Raw genomic sequence first — 22,257 nt, 5'->3', positions numbered from 1 at the left:
TCCTGAGCTGTTGACCAGGACAATGAGATTTATATATCCTTGTTTGTAGATACTATGATATTTGTTTAACACGTCTGTCTGGATAATATTTGCACTGAACAAGCAGGGAAGAAAGGATGAAAGAGCCAAATGTCAACTATTTTATGTTTGTGTGTACAACAAAAGGGAGAGTTTACAAATGTCAGCTACTTGTATTTGTGTTTCACTCCTTCAAAACATCTTGCAACAAAAAAATTGGATGTGACAAGAAATTAATCCATATTGTGATCTAATTATGGGGAAAATGTAAGTTGTCTAAAATATTTAATTGTGAGAAGTGTCTATTAAGCTAACTTTGCAGTGAACTTATAAGATTTTTAAACACATGTGCCAGGTTTGATGTGCCTAAATAGCCAGAATATCCCTGATTTTCTCTTTCAGGGATATACATGGAGCACCCAAAAATAATAATTTCTACCTCTTACAATCCAGAGCAGGTCCTGGCCAGAGGGTCTTCTTACTGCCATTGCCCGTTCACAGGGAAAGGGGCTTTTTCCAGGTAGGCTGGAGAGGGAAGGCGAGTTGGGGTGGCAGAGCTGGGGCTGCTGTGCTGAGCTACATCCTTGTGCCAGCCTGGACGCAGAGGGAGTGGTGCCTCCTTCACATGGCCACATCTCAGCTTTTGGGAAGGGTTTACACAGAGACTGACCACAGCTGAAAAACCTGGCTTTTTATTTTAAGTCTCATGCAACTATCTCACCCCATCTCACTAAACCACCTTTTTGACAGATGACCATTTTTGGCAGAGTTGTTTGGGCACCTACACCACAATCAAAAAGCTGTAAATACTTGCTTGCATGCCCTTCTACTAACACAATCTGCTGCTGTGTGTTTTCATATTAAGCTGCAGCAAGGCAATAAGGGAGTGCTCACCCAGGAGACTCTCCAGAGGGTTTGCCAAAAATTTAGATAGGCTGAGCCAACGTGTGCTAACCACACTGAACTGTCACGAACACAACTATTGGCACAACATAGTCATCGCTTATGGTCGAGTGATACTCAGATACAATATGGAAATGAAGGAATTTTGCTCTGTTCCTGTTTGGGGGGTTACCTATCAGCAGTAATTAGGAATACAAAATGGAAGTACAGATATAACAATTAATAAAAATCTGTGTTACGTATCCCTTTCCTTGTGTAATTTGCGATAAGCAATGCAGGGTTTTAAGCTTAACTCATTGAACACACTTTTCTGGCAAGTCAATGTGTTTAGGACATCTGGGGCTGTGCACATTGATGTCTCTCCCAGTAAAAACACCCTTGGATCATTACTATCCGCAAAAAGTTCAGCAAGAAAGGAGGGAAGGCAAAAGGGAGGGCAGAAACACTCAATACCCTGCTCTTTCTCAGCCCCTCTCTTCCTCATCGTGACCCTGGCTCCTGAGCCTCTGGCCTGGCCTCCCTACCTTCCCCACCATGGGCTGACCCCGAGGGCATCTCCCCATCTTCCCCCCATGCTCCTCACAGGGGTGGTCACATCGGCACCACCCCTTCCACAGCCCACAGAGGTAAGGAATCAGCCTGATGTGGCTCCAGCTGTGAGGCTCCCAGGGGTTTCCTGGATTATCCATCCCTTTCTCCCATCAATCTGTGAGCAGCCAGCACAGCTGCATGCACATCTGGCCCCTCAGGGACTGTTGTCTCCCATGCCAGCTGTGTAGGGCTGAGCTGGCATCCAGTGCTTCCACTGGGCTTGGAAGTGCCCCTGGACCACCAGTTCAGCAGTTCCAATTCCTTTCCTGTCCAGTCATACTAGCACAAAAATCATCACTACGAGGTCTGTTTTGCTGGTTTGGACTTTTTTTGGGTTTTTTTTTTTTCCTTTCCTTTACATTTTTTTTACAGAGATTTCAAAATTGTGGCAAATATTTTACAGCAGTGATGAATTGCTTATTACCAAATGATTTGGTAACTTCCACGTTGTCTTTGATCACTTAATTAAGTTGAGTATATAACATTTTGGAGAAAAATTAATGAAACTTATTTGCATGTGTATTAAAAATTGGATGTAGTACAAGACTTCAGAAGAAGGGATGATGAATCTTTCCATGTTTTTGGCAAGACGATGTGGCTAGCACCAGGGAAATTCAGAACTGGGTTCATTACTTGGTATCTGTCTTAGATGCTGATGTTTGTGAGAAATTCTTATAAAGAGTATGAGAGTAATTATGGTTTTAATGATTGACTACAGCCAGTTTTCACAAGTGAAAAGGACTACCAGAGGTGGAGGCAATAGAAAACATGGGCCTTGGTGTGTCCTATGATTTCATTCTCATAGCACTGATCTAAATGGCAGTCTTCTTTCATCAAGAGGTCATTAGGTCAACCAAGTGGTTAAGTTCCTAGTAGTTTAATTTGTGTCAAGGGGACTGCATGTTTGTACAACCCATCTGAGAATGCCATCAGGTCCCACAGGCTTTCAGACAAATTTTGCTCTTATTTAACTTGGTGTGGAGTAAGAGTAGATTCTCGTCATTAGTGCAATTAATTCAAATATATATCATCATAATCTTCAGCAGCATTCACCTATTCAGAAGCATGCTCTCTATTTTGTGCACATAACTTCCCTTGACATTAACAGGAGGGGATAATAGACATGGAAATGTAAAGAGAGGTTAATACTCTTCCCTGTGACCTTCCTAGAGACATCATATTTTCTCAAGCTGACCTCTCATTATGCTGAAAACTGCAAAGAAAAAACCCCACGGTTTCTGTTGCTTTTTTTGTTCACTTCAGAGACTACGGACATCTGCCCTAAGTACATTCTGTTAATAATTATTTTGAATGTATTCTAAAAATCCACATCATTCCCAAAGAGGGGAAAAACACAAAAGAAACCCCAGTTGGTGAGGGAGGACAATGTGCAACATTATAAGCAGTGCTGGAGCTGCCTGCCGTGATTGCCACTCAGAGATAAAAATCATTCCTCACACTTTGAGACAAAAGTAAATGGCAGTTTGCAATGTTAAGGACCCCTGTGGAAATAAGATGAAATGAGACGAGGCTTCCAGACCTGTGAGAAAAATCAATCTGATGGAAAATTGACAAACTTGTTTAACGTGTCGGCACAAGATCCGAGAGTTGACCCGTAGAGACCTCCACTTAGGCATACCGTGAAGTTACTGTCAGTTCTCTTAATCTGTTCAATTACACAACAGGATCTCAAAGGGGACTTTTTACCAAACATCACTTTAAATTAACTTTTCTCCTTCGTGTTTTAAACTTGCAGTCCTTCCCCGCCTCTTTGCAGCAACATGGGTAAATTATTAAAAGCCCACTTTCTTGTCAGTGTTAATGCTACAGGAAGATCAGTTTAAAATTTTGATTGGAAATAGAGAAGTTTTGTGAGGTTAAAAAAGAAAAATGCTCATCTTGTTACATATCACCAAATTAATCTCCATGATCATTTCTCTGAGGCAAAGGTCTATTGTTTTCCTGGTTTAGGGGAATGAAGAAATGGTAGCAAAAAGCAGCACACCATAATTTTTATTCTATTAGGAACATGAAACTGTGCCACTTTTCACAGCCATGAGCCACAAAGTGAAACAGAGTATTCAAAATGGAAGATATACAACTGTACTGAACTGACCCTAAATGTCATTTTACTTTCCCTGGGGAAGTGGATTGGGAACAGGATAGGAAGGGAAGGTGCTAAATAATGCAAGGGATGAAAGTAGTTTAACTTTGAAGATAGGCAGAGCAAAACTGACGAGGGAGAGATGGAACTGCAGAGGGCCAAAGAAGAGAATTTTGGATTTTCTGTCTTCATTATTTTATTAAATGCACCACTGAAATAAAAGACTAATTTTCCCCAAAATACATAATATTTGAAGTCTGAAGTGGATTCTGAAACTGAAAAGAAAGAGCAGCAGAAATGCAGCCTATCAACTACATTCAAGTGCCAAGATTGATGGGTGTTATGGTGCAAATGTCCGAAATATTATCTAATAGGTTCATTTTCCCTGAATGCATTCTGTTAACTAGCAAGCTCATAGAGAATGTCACAGTAGCCACACTGGTCTGTCTGCTATTGATTTGGAGTAGGTGTGGATTATGTGATGTATCCTGCTGCTGACCTGTCTTATTCTTGTTGATTTCAGTGGAATGAGGATCTGTAGCAGGTTCTTTTCTGGTTTTCCATTTTATAGTTTGATTTTTCTATTAAACAGATTGAAGGTGAGAGACCAAAATTCATTTTGTGTAGTAAGGAATGAAGAACAAAATACCGAGATGAATGAATTTTTTGGGGACAGAGGAGAAAAGTGCACATGGAGAAGAAATTGCATCTAGGAAGAGAGCAGAAGCAAACAGCTTATTTTTTAATTCAGAAGGGACTAAGTGATATTCTACCATTCTTGTTAGAGCATACTGGGGAAAGAAGGTTTACTTCTCTAACCACTTAAAATACAAAAGGCATCAAATTCTGAAGGTCTCTTGTCAGTTTTGTTGGAAGTATTAATACTGTTGTAGTGTCGACAGTTCTTGATGAAACAAAATACAACCAACTGCAAAAGTTCTGTCTTGATTAGTTCTGTGTTCTCAGTTTGAAGATTTAAGGTAAAGGTTAACTGTAATTTACATTAAATACCTACTTTATAACCATGTCTGCATTACTATCAGAGATAGCTCTATTTTAGCAGTGCAGTAACTTGTAAAAGATTTTTTTTTTTTGTATAAGCCACTGTTAAGGCTCATTGGAAACGTGTTAAAAAGTAGTATTAATTCTTTTCTCACTTTCTGACTGACCTGAGAAAGACCTTGTTGCTCTTTTCACCAGCAAGAACTTTACACAAGCTATGTTTTCCACAGGCTTCAAAACCTTCAGACTCCTCAGAGTCTGCAGAAATTGATGTAACTCTACTCAGTAGAAGACAACCTATGTTTGTGGGTTTTTAGGTAGGTGCTCAGCTCAGGCTATCTAACTTAAAAGGGCAAATTCTGACCTAGGGGGTATGGAGGTCAGTTTTAAGACTGTAACTGAGGCCAAGGGGGCCCAAATCCACATCTCAGTTTTGAAGGGTCATTGAATGGTTAGTCCTCAGCAGCTCCCTCAAGCCTGATCCCTGGATCCAAGAGCAGAGGTGGCATGTTATGGCTGGCGATTCAGCTGCCAGCTCCTGTATGCTGCTTACTTGGAGACTACAGCAAATAACACAATTTTCAGAGATGCCCTATGCATCTACGGGCATTCTAACTTTAGAGAATAAAGACAAAGTTTGTCCAAAATTAGAAGGGTAGCAGCTCTACTCTTTTATGGAAGCTTTTGGTAGATCTTAGTGTTTGTGACTTCAGCTACAAAGGAGATTCAGTGTTACTGAGTATTAGCCCTACTCTGATGCTATACAAATAATAACACTGAGTACTTAGTACTAAACACTAAGTATCTTCTAAGCAAAGGGTCAAGAACAAGGTGTAACTAACATGATAAATCTCACTAACACATACATAGGAACATAGATCACTATAATGAAGTGGCCTCCCTAGTATGTGTTAGCTAACTGATATAAAAATGCTAGTGCAGTATCAGTGGTTTTAGAAGCGAGTTTAACTGAGCCTTGAAGACTGTGGTTAAAAAAAATACTTCAGGGGTGAGTCTAGGCAAGTCAACACATTAAAAAAGTTATTGTAATATAGCTGCCAGCAAGTTAGGCTGGTGATTTTGCAGACATCCTAAAAGGAAGCACAATCTACAAATCACTTGTTTTTCATTTATTCCACTTGTGCTTTCTGTCAGGAGAAAAAACTTTTTCCTTTATTAGACAGCAACAAACAAGTGGAAGGAAGGACAAATATACATGAAGACAGGAAGTCCTCCTTTTTGTTTTTATTGATGCAAGCTTGACTTACAAGACAGAAGTTTTTGTGGCCTTTATCATAACAGTATATGGTCAACTCCTGTTAAATTTCCAATATGCCACAAGGACTTACTCATCTAAATGCAAAGGCTTTTGAAATTCTTACCCTTTCCCTTATACCTGTGGTTCTTGTCTATTATATCCTGATGATGCAAAGAATTACCCTTTAGTCACTATCTGTATCAAGGGTAGGGTTTATTTGTTTGTTTCCCAGTCATCTATTTCTGTTATTCTCACATGTTCACACTATGGCAATGCAAGTTTATCCTCTCCCAGGCATAAAGGGCAATTGCCCAGACTAGAAATGAAGAAATGTGCTGATTTTATGGAAAAATTCTCTTCCTTTTTGTTGCCGTTGCCACTTCCCAAACATATTCTGTCATGTTGGCAAAGATCCTGCATAGATCCTATCCAAGGCATCTTTGTTTCTGCCAAGTACCAGATCTTATCCTTATGCCATGATACATTGGGCTGTAGAACATTTAAGAAAGTTAAATGATAGCTTTGGGTTGTTTTTTTTTTTTTTTTGGTCTGTGGGTGTGTGTATTTTTAAAATGGATTCAGATGTGATATTTCTCTCCAGTTTTCCAGAATATCAACAAAACTTCATTGAAAAATTTATGAGTACAGGCACAAACATATAAAGGTGGGAAAAATAAGTTTCTGAGGGCTGGTAATAATTTCAGTATTTAACAGCTGTCTGCATTTGCTCAAACCTACCTCTACTAAGGAGATTTCCACCCATGGAAGATTTACCCAAAATACTTATTTTTCAGAGGCAATTTTTTCACAGGCAAATTTCTTGAGCTTAATTTACTGCACATCCTTGCTGGAATAGTTCTCAATCCTTTGCAGATGCAAAGTCACAGAGAGCTGCCTGGATATATATGATTTTACATGCCTTGCAGATAGCTCAGAGATGCAATTGCAAAATCTAGCTCTCACAGACAGCTGGGAATTTGTGACAGTCCCTGAAGGACTTTGCATCCATAAACCAATGACTGGATTACACTGATCCATAAATGTGTTATTCTCCTATCTCTGGCTAATGCAATACAAGTAGTCTTCCTGCTGTTAACTGTTTCTGAAGCCACACACAAGAGAATATAAAGGATATGGCATATATTCAAACAGAAAGGTCAGCAGGTCACATGCTCTTTATGCCAGCAAAAGAACTTTAATATCTGTAGCGTAGCAGAAAGAAGTAAATGCAGTAATATTCCTTAATTTAAGTTCTGTGTTCGGAAAATTTTGCTCAAAAGGAGTGATTCATTCAGACCCTAAAGGGGATTGGTGACAAAGTCTGGTCTACAGCAGGAAAGCTCAGCTTCAGAACAAGCTGTGGGGATAAAGCTGCAGGATTGTTTGTCAGCACTTCTGCTCCGTAAGAATCCAGGAACCCTCATGGTGACGTCGCCTCCTCTGCATCCCTGTCAGCCTGGCTCAGAACCTTTGCTGCCCTGTCCCATCCCACAGGGCCCCTTGGCTGCCTGCAGCCAGGGAGACAGGCAGGAGCACACACCCTGCGTGTCCAGGGCGCAGCTGGCCCTGGCGCTGCCGGGGAGGGCTTTCCTGGCCTCTGCTCCCTGTGTGCTGGGCGGGACTGCTGCCCTGCACAGCGACAGCCAGACCCACTGCGGCAGCAGGGGCTCTGGGAATGTGTGCTGGGCAGGGCAGGCTCTGGGCCGAGACCACGACACTGAGAAGCAGCTTCTGATAAGCACGCCCTGCAAACAACCGGCGAGCCACGGGGCAGTGTCAGTGTGAGCAGACTGACCTTGCCTGGAACAGCTCTCTAGTGCTGAGGCTCACAGACACGGGACAGCTCACGTCTGTGCCATTCACCCTTCCTGCCCTCAGGAAGCCACAGCTGTATTCAGGGAACCTAAGGAGATGGATATTAGGCATCATTAGCACTGAACGTTATTAGAGCTACATGGCCAAGAGCATTCCACCAACAGCCAGATGACCTGAGAGTCCAGCAGTGCTCCTGGCACAGCTCTTGCCACCAGGAGAAGTGCAGCCACAGAAACGAATGGAAAATGCAGTGCCTAGTGAAAGCAACATCTAATGAACAAACCCTTCCATTGTTACTATTGAGAAGATCATGAAGGCATTTGACTTTGGACTTAATTTCGAATTTCTACAGAGTCATTAAAAAGTAATTTTGCTTTAGCTACAACATTTTTGGTTACTATTAAAGATTTCCAGGTTTATTTGCTCCCTAACCAGGAAGCAAATCCTTGCTTTGTTTCTCTTCAGGATTTTTTTTTTCTATTTTCTAGCTTTCTTATTGACCTCGATATTTGAACACCTGTGAAAGACTCAAGCAAGGTGATTAACATTCACTACATTTATTTCTCGATTTTTCTCCAAGGAAAGAAGGATTTGAAGCATTTTGCTTTGTGTATAAATATTACTGCCTATTTTAGAGAAAAAATACCCATCCCTTACAGCAGAGTTTAGTTTATATTGCTTCAGAGACCATGACTCACATAGTGTGGTCGGGAGAGGTGACCAGAGATTAAACCAACAGCACAAAGGCAACATTTTAGTCCTTCAAAAGTAAGAGCTGAGATGTTGATCTTTGTTCAAGGAGAAGCCAAAGCAAGACACCTGGGGCGAGTTAAGTGTGTGCACTGGGAGTTAGTGCTGCTGAGAATATTCTTGCAGCTTTCTCTAAAAGTTGGTATTTTGAAAATACCAAAGGCTGCAGCATTTTCAATAGGGTACATGATGAAAGCATGATATTATGAAATTTTCATTCCAGAAGTCTTTATAACTTCACAGCAGCTGGAAATGCCCAATAATACTCACTGTAAAATTTTTCATTTTAAGACTTCTAATATTCATTTAAACACAAACACTTTTCATCAGCTATATATAGAAAGACCTACCTAAATATTGAAGGGGAAACAGTTCAGTTCGCTGTTTTGGTTCACTTTTGCCCCCAAATAAACTTGAAACACAACCCCATTAACAAAACTTTATAAAGCTGAAACACATGGATTTATCTTATATAATCCTGACAGCCTTTACAAAAAAACCCAACCCTAAACATAAATTAAAGAATTTTTGTCTGTTTCTTTTTAACAGATGTGAAGATGCAGCTGTTATACAGATGTTTACTCCATTCTACCTTACTTCAGCTTGTAAAAGAATCTCCAGTTAAGCAACCACAGCCACAATGCTGTATGTGATTCAGCCAATTTATTTGTGTTAATCTGAGCTCAATGCAGACAGAGCCAGAGGAACATCTGATCTTTTCCCCAGTTTTTCAGCAACTATGTAAACTACAATGATTATACGTGTTGAAAATACATCCAAAGAGCTTACTACAGGGAGGCTTTTAATAAAGCAGGACTTGGAAATATAAGACCTCATAAAATATGAGTCACAAAATATGACCATGTACCTACCCTGTTTAGATTGGCAGAGCACAGCTATTATCACAAAGAATTATTTGGTTTTTCAGTGGTGCCAATCCATGGTTGATTCCACATGCTCAAGTCTGGAGCATCTCCCAGGGTGTCTGTGGTTTGAAAAAAGAGCTTCACATCTCTGCTTCTAAGTATACCAGAATTTCAAATAAAAATCTCAGTCACCTATATACCAATATCACAGATCACTCAGGGAGAAAGCTCTAAGAAAAAAATTACAGGAGGCAAGTTAACATTATTTTAAATATTTTATTGTAGTGGAGTCTTTAAATGGATCTGCTTTGAAGTGACTCTCTGTTAATATGGGGTTTCATAAATAAGCAGCATAAATCCTCACCTGCTTTAATATACAAATCTGAATGTTTACAAGGTAAGGTATCATATTCTTTTCATACAAGCTCTCACCATTGTTGTTTTGCAAAGCATTATTTTGTTAATAACCATTTCTTTACCAAGAGCGTAGTCAAGCACAGGAACAGGCTTCCTGGGCAGATGATCAATGCCCAAGCCAGTCAGTGTTCAAGAGGTTTTTGGATCATGCCCTTTGTTACTCAGCACTGTCAGATAGTTGGACTAGTTGGTCACTACAGGTGCCTTCCAATAGAAATAGTGTATGCCATCCTATCCTATCCTATCCTATCCTATCCTATCCTATCCTATCCTATCCTATCCTATCCTATCCTATCCTATCCTATCCTATCCTATCCTATCCTATTCTATCCTAATTATTTATTAGATGAAACAGTCCTTTTCCTTTCCTCATTCAAAATCCCATGACCTGAAGAAAGCTTACTTTGGGCTTCTATTTTCATAAAACCAAAGTGTATGTGACCTGCTGCTTCCCTTGACTTTGCTCCTGCCAAAACTACAGTTTATGAAGACACACCAAGGCCATGTTTATCTTGATAATCTCGGTGGACATCATTAAGCTCATGAGGAGCCCAGCTGAGAGCCTGAAAAAATTGTTAATTATTCTAAGTAGGATTATTTTCTTGTTTAAAAGGGATTGAAACTTGTTTTCATAGAATCAAACAATATCTTGGGTTAGATCAGGCCTTAGAGATCACTTGGTTGATCCAATCCCTCTGACACTGGCAGAGACCAAGTTGCTCAGAACTCCATCTTGACCTTGATACCTCCTTGAAGTGGCATCCACAGCCGCTCTGGCCAACCTGTTCTAGTGCTTCATCACCCTCACAGTAAACAACTTCTTCCTTGTATCTAATGTCAACCTGCTGTCCCTCAGTTGGAAATTATTTCCCTTGACCTGTCACTACATGATCATGTAGAAATTATTCTCCATCTTTTTTGTGGGCTGCCTTCAGGTACTGGAAGGCCAGAGCTACCTCATCCTGAAACTTTCTATTCTTCTGGTTGAGCCATCCCAATTCTCTCAGCCTTTCCTCAAAGTAGAGCTGCTCCATCCTTCTCATCATCCTGGTGGCCTCCCCTGGACTTGCTCCAACAGGTGCATCCTTTGCAGGGGAGTGTGAGAGACCAAAATGTTAGAGGTTAGTGACTCAATCAGCCACTGGCAAAAGCAGCAAAAAAAATTTGCTGGGGGCAGAATTACACGCCCAACCAAAGTGGGGAGGTGAGCTTTCAGATGTGTGGTGGCAAAATCTCTGATCTCTCGGCCTAAGAACAGCCAAGGTGCAGAGAGGGTGAGCGAGTGGAGGATGACCACCAGTGGAGGATGGCCACAACAAACAAACCTTTGTTCGGCAGCAAGCTGGGTTTTGAGCCAGGCAACAGAGAAGGCTGATAAGAAGCAGATCATGCGAGGTGTGATAAAACTTTCTACCATGCCCATGTCCTCCTTTGCACAACTGGCTCAGGTGTAAAACTCCCACCTGGGGTACTAGGACATTCACATGTAAGCCTGAAGATACTCACCCCATCTGATGGGACATAACTGGCTCAACTACACAGTTTTGGTATTTTTGAGAGAAATACACTTTGTCCCTGTTCAAAGACTATTAGAATATGCCTAGTACTGCACAGAGCACCTGATAACAAGGGAGATGTGCCATCTAGGATTTGGCATTTCACTAGATTTCCCACTAATCTGGGAGCCTGGGTAAAGTGACTTTGAACCTGCATGAGAAACATCACAGCAGCCATTCCCTCTGGTGAGACAAATTGCACAGGAACAGTCCCCTCCACATACCCCTGAGGTGGTGAGAGACGGGTGGAATGACCACCAGGCGAACTATCTGAGTTTGCTTTAAGCCTTAATTACACCTGGATTTAAAGAGTGAATGACTGAAAAGAAACATTATCTGTCTCTCTCCTACAACCATCTACCCCTTAATTCAGAAAACATTTAAGAGTTTGTCTGAGCCCTTCCTGCAGGCTGAACAAGCCCATCCTAGAAATGTTTCTGATGAGGAAGTGCTGAGCCACAGGTTACCCTATCTTAACAGCAGGTTCCCACAAAGAATTTGAAGGAGAAAAGGACATTTTTTTTCTAGTAAAGCAGGCCTTTTGGACCTAGGGAATCCAGAAGACACCTATGAGTTTTTCAGTTCACTCTAAGTTTTGCATATGAGAAAACAGGGATAATTTTTATTTTTACAAGATGCAGTAGCTTTTCTGCCATCATAATGATATTTTCCCTGCATGACATGTCAAAGATGAGTGTGCAGTACTATTTATTCCTCTAAAACTACTTTGGAAACTATTAATATAAGGAAATCAAGGAACTATCTGTGTCAACACTGCAATTAGAAAAACATATTTCTATCTAGAGTTCTTATAACACATAAAACAAAAATTAAGTAGTCATGGTGAGATCTATAGATCAGTATGTTCATAAAACTGAGAGATGAGTAGTCATTAAAAGGCAAAACTACTGGAAGTGACTTATATGACTGAAGTGAATAGAGAACCAACCAGACCCATACTATTTTAAAAATCTGTAGAGTTACAATACATTTTAGATGGAAAAAGATCTATGGATGTCATCTAATTAAACTCTTGTCAGTCACAGCAGGGCTAGTTTATTAAGGATCATGTCCAAGTGAGTTCTATCTATTCAACAATGGCGATTTCAGACTCTCTGTTAGTACAGTCTAATTACAGTTAGAAGCACAGATAAACAGAAAACATCACATCTTTCTTATTTTATTAAAATTTATTGCAAGATCAAAGGTCTCACAAAAAAATAGAAACTTACAAATTGTGTGAATAGTTTTAATGCACTCGTAAAGAGACATTAAAAGAAAATTGACTAAGATTCTGTACTATATCTGCAAAAAAATTCACTGGCTTTATTCTTAAAATATTATTACCATTTAGGAGTAAATAAACAGCATAGCATTACATATGTTCACAAGTATTTACCACTTATTTTAAACAAAATCTTTACGATATATTTTTTTTCCAGAGAAATTAGTTCATCCCCATTTTGAAAAGTCTAATAAGAAAACATTCAACATCCTCACTAGAAGTAATGTGAGCTGATGTTTCTGTTGTAAAAAATTATGCTATGGAAATCAACAAATAGGTTTACAGGGTTACACAGCCATACTAAACAAGCTTTTATGTTATGCTGCATTAGGCCTTCTGGATTAGCAAAACATTTTGACAATAATGGCAACTTTTCAGCTGAAGCTTAAGCATTTCATAGTTTGGATTTAAAAGCTTTTAAAATTAAAATCTTTTAGAAACAAATATCCAGTGTTACATACCTGACAACATTCTTAACCAAATGGTAATACTCTAAAAGTTAAGGCAACTCCAAATTGAAGCTGCAATGTCTGTATTTTTCACAATTCCCTGCTAAAATTTAACTCCTTAAAATGCAATGTGTGAGACAGCATAAGAGAGATGCTGTGTGGTACTTGATTGCTGTTTCGAGTTAAACCATAACAGTCCCACAAAGAAAATGAATCATATTATGTGTTTAATTTGGATATCTCCTTGCACACACATTAAGAAGCATCTGATCCTACCAAAGATACCCACGATGGGACTCATGTTTAGATGGCCTTCTCAAGGTAATCACTATTTGCATTGCAAGATCCATTCTAAAATAAAACCACACAGGAAATGAGAGGGATCCTGCTATTGACTTATACCCATTCATCTGAATTTTTCAATTTATCAACAGAACAACATAGTCAGAGGATTCAAGTTAATTTAAAATAGACACAAAATATTTTCAGCCAAATATAAAAAGCATCACCAACTTATCTCTGATCGTTGTTGTATTCAGCTATTCTTTGTCTTCATGAAGTGTAACTCACTATCATTGTTAGGGTAAGCAGTGTTATTCATTATTAAAATGTCAAGGTGGAAAGATTTTAATATCACTACAGCTTCTTATATTTAAAGAAAAAAAAAGGAAGATGTTGATAAGAAAATGGTAATTCACTGTAGATTTTCTTATTACTCTGTATCTTAAAACCTCTGGCATAGCTTTAGTAAATGAAAAGCATCAAGTTTAGTTCCCAGTTTCAACACATGCCTCTGTTGATCAACTGCACTGGTGCTAGCACTGAGTTACCATTTACAGATCAAAGGAAACACACGTGACCAAGGCAAAGTAAACAGAAGAATGCAAGCTTAACATCTATAACTCAAACTATCCAGAGAACTAGTAGGAATCCACTTCAAGAAGTTTGTCAAAGGCTTTTACCACTTTTATGCAAACAAAACCACAATGCATTTCTAAAGTTTTGCTTCAATATTTGTACTTAGTTGTACAGTACATTAAAGTCAGTGTACAGCTTTTGACATTTTACTGTAACCTCTGTAAACTCACAACTATATTGCATCATTTGAAAGGTTATAAACCCTTCTGCAATCCCCATTAGATCTACCGAATGCAGCAGAGTGTGGAACATGTTGGTACAGAGAGTTAGGAGCCAGAAGACATGTTGGGTGTCCAGCCCATTTGATAAGCCCGCTCCAGCGTTCTCTTGCAATCCTGCAGCACAGTACTGAAGGTTATATGTGGATATTGCTGCACCAGCTGCTCCACTGTGGCCTCGTTCACCTGCAACAGAAGAACAGAACCTGTGACGTGCAGGAAGTGAATGGAAAGGGTAACAGTAGGCAAGCTAGAAGAATGGAAAAGCTTTGGACTCCTGGGCAGACTTCCAGGATGGGGCTCCTCATTGTTACTATGGGTTTGGGTACATTTATCACAAAATAAATATACAGAATATAATGTCTGGTTACATTCTGTAACCAGAATGAAAAAAACCAAAATCAAACCCCGCTATGATTTCATTGTAAAGGAAGAAGTTTTATCATCCTGATTAAACAAAATGCTGCCCAGAGTAATAGATTTCTAACTTGAAATAGAACCTATCTACTCAAAGTTGCTCAAGCAGACATACATTTAAAAATGTGAGATTTTTTTGGCTTTGGCAAATGAAAATAGATTACATCTATTAATTGATTTATGGTACAGTTGGGGAGACATTTAAAAATGCTAAGTAGTAACTCCACAATTAACTTCATTAAAATGAACTTGCACTGTATGGCTGCTATCAACAGGCCTGAAAGGAAAAGTTATCGATAACATGACTAAAGATGGGGAAAAAATATGAACTATTCTATGTTGCAGGTAGATCAATTACTGCTTTATGTCCCTTTTCCCAAAAGGTAAAAGTCCTGCATGTCTTCACATACATCACTGGCATAGGATTTTATTTTATTTTTGTGAGGATAACACTGCAGAATTGGTACCAATAATTAAAACATACAAGATTGGTTGGGTCTGGGATGTCTCTCTTAAATTTGAGACATCAATGTTAGCACTTTTATTCTTCATAAAACAAGGTAATCAGACAAATCCAGCTAAACCTAACGCCCTTACAACTCCAGTGCTGTGAGCGGATTAATTTGTCAATTATTTTAAAGACAATTACAGTTCATATCACACAGGTAAATAGCTTTTTTCAGCCTTTAGAAAAATAAAAGATTAACCTAAGAACCATGACTTCTAGTTGGCTCTCTTTGAAATCTTTGCTGAACAACAGGGCATTTTAAAATGCATTGATACTACAGTTACTGAAACACTACATCAGTAGCATGCACAACTGATGGCATTGTTTGCTTTTCTTCCTTCAGTGTTCCACTTTCAAGGCCAAAAGTAAAAAGCCAGACTGAAAAACGTTTACTACTATTACAAAGATCTGTCTTGTGAAAAATATTTTTAAAGCACGGTAACCACAGTATCTAATAATATTTTTGTCCTTAAAAGATAACAAGGAGAGCTTCCTTCTGAACAGTGATTGCACCCAATGACAAGGATAAATGAAAGGTTTAATATCCAGTTCTTCTACTTTGATAATAGAAATACTCAATCTTCATTGGAAGTTTCATCTAACTGAGACTGACTTGGATAGAAAACTGGTTTAACTTCACAGCACAAACTGTACTTCTCTGGCAAATTGCTATGTTACAGTAACATCTTTCAGTGCTGAAAAACAAGAAGTGACTTTGAAAAAGCAAAATGAAACCAGAGATAGCACGAGTCCCCCATAATATTTGATATTTACAGCTGAATACATACTCACAAATTGTAAGCTACAATTCACAGAAATATTGCTTGGAAGGCAAGAATCCTCAAAGTAGCAGTAATTTGCTACTTTATGCCTATCCAAAAAATAACCAAAAGTCTCTTCTCATTAGAGTTATGCTGCAGAGACCCATGGCAGAATCAACCAGGCTACCAGAAACGCCTCTTAGTTGTTAACTCAGCCACAACAAAGAGGGTTACAACCGACAATGACTTATTTTGCTCTTTCTTAATGGGAGGCTTGAAGAAGATGCATTATTTATCCTAGATAGCTGCAAATTTTGCTAGTACATAGAAGTTGTTATGATTTAGCACTTACCTGTTGGGCATTATTTGTTAGAACAGCATGGATATCATCGTTTTAGAGACAGTGTTTTATGCATATTCTCTGTTATAAGAAACAAACTAGGCGAATTCATTACAAAGATGATGCTCACTCACGGAAGGCAGTAAATGCTCTCCATGCCCAGACGTATTGGACTCAGGACATGTACCCAAGGTACAGCCTAGCTAGGTCTAAGCTGACATATTTACTACCAGGCTAATTTAGGCATGGCCCATGACACTTAAGAAGACAGAGGATGTTACAGTGGCACCTTTTAGTCTTAAAAACCTATGAAGAAATTTATGGTAAAACACCTCTAACTGTTTGTCCTAGTTTTTTTCTGATACAATTATTACTAGATAAAATTTTTTGCAACTTGCTATTAATACTTTACTAAACAGAAGAAGGAAGTTTTTGGCATCAAGTGCCAAATACAGTTACAAAATAAACATGAGTACGAAGAAGGCAGATAAAACCATTGCAGAAATGCCACTGACAAAAACAGCTGTTTTATGACCAAAGCCTGAAGAGTAGAAACTTTTCTCCCATTTTTTACTGGAGCATTACGCAAATATTTTAAATTATTATTTTGATCCTTGGCAACAACTTGTGTTATGACTTGTTGTTAAACAGTAAAGTAATGACAAATCCTATGAATGTATTTGGAACCATAACATATACAGAAAGAAATTACTTTGAGTCTGAAAAACTGAGTTTACTCTCATGATAAAGGAAAAAAATACCTTACCAAGCTTCATGATAAATGATCGAATATATAACTTTAAGTCAAATACAAATATTCTTAATCCTGAGAGTAAAAAGCAAGGACTTAAAAATTATGCCAAACTAAATTCAATGTAAGATTACACAACAGAAGGAGGAGAAAAAAACTGGCAGTGGGACAATCAACCTGGATCCAGACATGAGAAAAAACGCATTCCCTTTCTAAAGATTTTGATACCTTTTCTTTGCCATGAGAAAAGTCAGGTCAGACACAAAAACAATGAAAAACTTTTAGTATTTAAAACTGTCCATACTACTGCGCTAATAACTGCACTATGTGAAAAACAGGAGAAAAGGAAATAAAATTTTATTCTTTGTTAATGAATGTGGAAAGTAATATCTAAGTCAACTTTGTGGGGATCCTTGTCATCATTTCCCTAGTGGTAGGATTAAGATGAAAGAAGTCTTATGCCCAGCCATTAGAACACAAGCTTCTGTCTCTTTGCTAAGATCAGCCTGGCTGGTGATAAAACAAAAGTACTGAATGTCATTCCCAAAATAAGTTCATTACACAAACAGAACAATTTTCCCCACTGAGCTTAAACATTCTTGTTCAATGAATGAAAACTAAAAATTTCCACATCTTCATATGCTGTAAAATGCTATATTTTTCTTCCACAGAACTTTCATTAATCTTCATCTTTTGAGTTGTCAAAAGAAAGAATACTGTCTGCAGATAAACTATGTAGATTATCTAATATATAATCATTCATCTGAATTTGAATAGCTCTTCAATTATATTTTAACACATAATGAGAGAATGCAGCCCATATCATTAAGAATGAAAGTAATAGGTTTTGCAAATCCTGGTCATCAAACAAAAAACCAAAATAACAACAAAGACTGGTTTGAAAATTATTTTTTCTTCCTGAAATAAGTATTTATTTCAGGCCAAGGAATAGACTGGAAAAAACAAAACAAAGGAGAAAATGGGTTACAGAAAATGGCAGACTAAGTGGTATCATCTCCCTTTAACTCAATTAGAGCCTAGATTATGACCTAGAAGTCATAATTTTGAATACATTTTGCTTAAAGACACTTGAACACATACTGCCTATTTCCCAGAATAATGCACTTGACTTTGTGACAAATGTTATCTAGGGTAGGACTTCCTTAACTTCTTCTTCGCCTAATGACAGTGTGGTTGTGCCGACAGTATTCAAATATTATCCGTGCTAGAGAACATTTCTCATGTGATAATTAGGAGTTCATCTTGGAAAGAAGAACAAAAACACCCTTTGAGTCCCTGTGGAATCATGCACTGACAAAAGGGTTTTGTGAGTGCCTCTTTGGAGAACTTTTACCATCACTCTGCTATGCACACACAAAATATGGCCGAAATACTGAGAAAAATGGGAAATCAGTGCTCAACCCTCTTACTCTCCTTTAGGTAAAATGGTCTGCCCATACCAGAAAGCCGGAAAACTGCCACCATTCTGTGAATATTTTTCCTAGAATAAAGTAACCAACACTTATGAGCCGATTTTTTCAGGCTCATAGTAAACTGAAAGCTACTCACAACAAAATATTAATTCATATTTTGATCTAGCATGTTATATGTACTCATCTAGTCCTATTGCCAGCATTTACTGATTTGAAATATCACTTGTCTGACACAGAATATCTTCAGAAATTTATGTTATGTCACTTTCCACATGTCTTAATGAAAAATCCAAAATGCAAGCAAGAACAGTTAGTAGGTAATTTTATTTTTTTTAATTTAAATTTGCTGTGTCATTTGGTTTAATGATAATTTCAGCATTGTTTTCTTTAATTTCCAGATTATAAAATTAGGAATTTCTAAAGATATAAAATTATTCCAAAGGGCCAGGATTTTTTTTAACCTAGTGTTTTTGTTATGCTCCTACAACAGATCTTATTAAATTCAAAGGATGAATTCCAGTTTTCCTAATCTTGTTAAGGTAAATTAGAGATTACATTTGAAACCATCAGCCAAACCAGGCATTTCTTTTTAATGAGACTGACACCTCCATTCACTGCTCGGGAACAGAAAAAGAGGGCTTTTCCTAAACAAGACTTTTCTAGTTACTTTTCCTTAGCTTGTCTTTAGTTGATATCATGTCCTGGAAATCTTCTCTGGGATTGGATACTCTTTCACTAAATTGCCAAGAATTGTAAGATTTAGTACTGATCTCTAAAACTCCTCCCATCAGGAGGTGCATCAGGATCAAACTCTAAAGCCATTAAAATGTGCCAAGAATGTCTGTGTTATCTAGAGCAATACTGAAAAGCAAGAGTAGAGTCATCACTTAAACTGCAAGTTTTATGCAGTGTATGAATATTCAGCATTAATCTAAAGAGTTTGATAGGTCCTTTTCAACAACAAAACCTAAAAATCTTCACATCTTAATGACTTCAGTTTAATGACAAACTGACTTGATAATTGAAAAGAAAAAATTATCTCCATTCCAAGTTAATAACTGAAACCAATAAGCAGTTATATAAATAAATAAGCTAAGGCTTGCAAAACTTGTTTAGTGCAAAAGTGCATTACTAGAACTTTGTACCAAAACCTGCTTGAGTCCCTCAGAACACTATTCAGGACGACAGCTAAAATAATATCTGCATAGTATCTAACCTGGCCCTTGGAAAGGGCATTGGCTGGCTGATTTCTGAGGACAACACAGGCTGGTATCTACAATTACACAACTTTATAGATCATTAATAAAAAATAACAGACCGAATTATAATACCCTGAATCAGCAATATCTGCACAGAAAGGTATTAATAATAAATAGAACTGCTAGCTTAATCTTAGAAATCTAGTACTTGCTAAGAATTTTAGGGAAATATTAGCGGGTGAGAGATAGCATTCAGACGAAAAGATTTTAGGGCTGCCATACAGATAGTTAGGTTAGAATAATGGCACAAGTATTACCATAACATTTCTACATACAAACATTTGCAAAATCAACTTCACAGAAGAAATGCAAATGGATTTGTCTCCAAAGGGCTTTCTTACAATATTGCTGGCATTTTACTTAAGCAGTGGTATTTCAGCATTAGAGCTACTGGAATTTGTACACACTTCTGGCTCAATACATGTAGAGAAGTATTGCTTGAAAGCCAATGACTTTATAGACATTGTGTGTATCCATAATGATGGATATGGAAAACTCTTTATGTTCCAATTTCTCTAACGTTTTACAAAAAATCCAATATATACACACTTAGAGTTATAACCAAACATTTTCACACAGTCTTTCTCTTCTCTAAGTTGCATTTTGCTTCCTCAAGTGAGTGTCTTATAAAAAGTGTACTTTGATATTTTTTTCTGCTAATAGTTGAATGAACTATATTCTCAGGTGGCCCAATTATAACTGTTGCCTGTAGCCATAACAAAATTAAAGATTTCTGGAAACGTTTTGTGTGAAGTGCAGTTGATCAGCTAAGGCAGACATATTCCACAGAGTTTCAGTTGCCCTTATGCCCAGGGGCAGAACCCTTGTTTAGGACTTTAACAAAACAACAGCACTACCAATATTAGCACAATATCCTATAGTCCAAAGTCCCTTACGACTTGAGAAAAGAATGTGTTTTGACTTAGAGGATGATGTTATTGAAAAAAAAGAAGAAAAACAATCACATTTGCACACACACAAAAGCACTGTATTTGTAGACTCATAAGTAATGACATCAGCAAGTACAGTCTGTACAGTGTTATTATAATGACATTTGAAAACTAAATTGCCTTAAATCCTAGAAATTAATTACCTGTTTATATTTGTAAAGGTAAAGGAGTAGGTAAACAGAAATATCTGCAATCTTTTCTGCTGTGTGAATTGAAATAAATGGAATGCACACGTCTTCTAACCTCGGTAGCACTTCGGAAGGATTTCAGGAAGTGTGGCAAGGTTGCCTGTGGAGTGTATCTACTTTACAGTTCTTGTTTAAATGTCACATGAAAGGAATGGAATTCATTGTTGTGGTAGTTTTCTCATGTGAATGCTATTACCCCGAACTCCCAGTCTACTGCAAACTAGCAACACCCATTTCAGATCTCTGTGAGGATGCAGAGATTTTGCAACACACTATTTTTTATTGAAGTTGTGTAAGTAACAAAGGTTTCACTCTCAATTCTCTTTGCATATTGTGAGGGTTTATTTTTCTATTAAAGCAGAGAAACCATTTTAAAGGAGTTCTTCAAGCTGGCAGATTATTTGGTTTGCTAATTCTGCCCATTTCATCAGATGAACTTCTAGACTCCACCTACGGAATATTTCCAGGTAAAAATATTACCAGTATTACACACATTTCAAAAACTTTTTTCTTCTAAAAATTGCAGTTAATAAAGACCCAGATGCAGTGAAATGACAGTGGCAATTTATATAGTGATAAATATTCTTTCAGATTACTTTCTGCCTGTTGAATTAATAACACTGAATATTTTCCTTCCTATTTGACTACATTAACAATAATTTGAGCACATTACTGTAATATCTGTCAAAATTATGGCATGTAAAACTAACAGAGAAGTCTTTCTCAAAAGTTGCCAGCTGGCAAAAATAACTGGAAGTTCCAGGGAGCAGTGCTTCTAAATAAACTTCTCCCTTTTTGATTTTTTTATTCATAAAGATGCTGACCAGTTCACACTGCATTCTTCTTTAAGAGCTGGCCTTATCATGTTTTTGAACTGTTGATCATCAACTGAGGGTCCATCTTTCTCTTAGAGAATGACATGGTTCAGGCGGGTGCTTTTTAGAAATAAGGACAATTTCATTAATTCTGGAAAATTCCATCTTCAGCCGAGTGCCATAGAACTGCTGCAGAGGAATCAGCTTGGAGAATAAAAATCTTTTAGCAAAGAAACAGTTAAACAAGAAGAGCAAAATCTTTAGCTTGCATAAAAACCCTTTTTTTGTGTGTGTGTTTTAGCAGATGCTTTCGTTTACACACATAATGGATCTGTTATCCTAGTTAGCTAGGGGGAAAAAGCCAAAAGTAGTATTGTTCAGACTTTTAAAATTGTTGTATTGAAAACCAAAGTGAAATAAATGCTATTCCTTTGTTGTGGGATAGCTGTGGTTTCCTTCTAATGAGATTCACAGATCTCATGAATCTAAAATCTTCATTATTCATAGAGAGATGTATCAATTGCAGCTCCTACATTATACACATAAAACTTTAAAAAATACAGCAATTCCTTTTTAATATGCAGCAACGTACTTGAACAAATTATAGTAATTTAAGAGAAAAAAAAGGCTACAGAATTTTTCTTAAAGAGAAGGATTGGATATTTTCATTCCTCTTCAAATCACA

The 22,257-nt window shown here is 37.8% G+C and overlaps 1 protein-coding gene across 1 annotated transcript in view; it reads right to left on the bottom strand.

Annotated features, from left to right (window-relative positions):
* Nucleotides 1–9,586: 9,586 nt before the first annotated feature.
* Nucleotides 9,587–22,257, bottom strand: part of FBXL17 (F-box and leucine rich repeat protein 17) — a 275,571-nt gene continuing 262,900 nt past the window's right edge. Inside the window, exon 9 of the mRNA XM_064736156.1 lies at nt 9,587–14,336. Coding sequence (XP_064592226.1) covers nt 14,199–14,336 — 138 coding nt within the window. The 3' untranslated portion in view covers nt 9,587–14,198. The remainder of the gene's footprint in view (nt 14,337–22,257) is intronic.

The sequence above is a fragment of the Zonotrichia leucophrys genome, chromosome Z, assembly GCF_028769735.1.
Source record: "Zonotrichia leucophrys gambelii isolate GWCS_2022_RI chromosome Z, RI_Zleu_2.0, whole genome shotgun sequence".
Classification (NCBI taxonomy): Eukaryota; Metazoa; Chordata; class Aves; order Passeriformes; family Passerellidae; genus Zonotrichia; species Zonotrichia leucophrys.
This window is presented reverse-complemented; position numbering and strand designations above follow the sequence as displayed.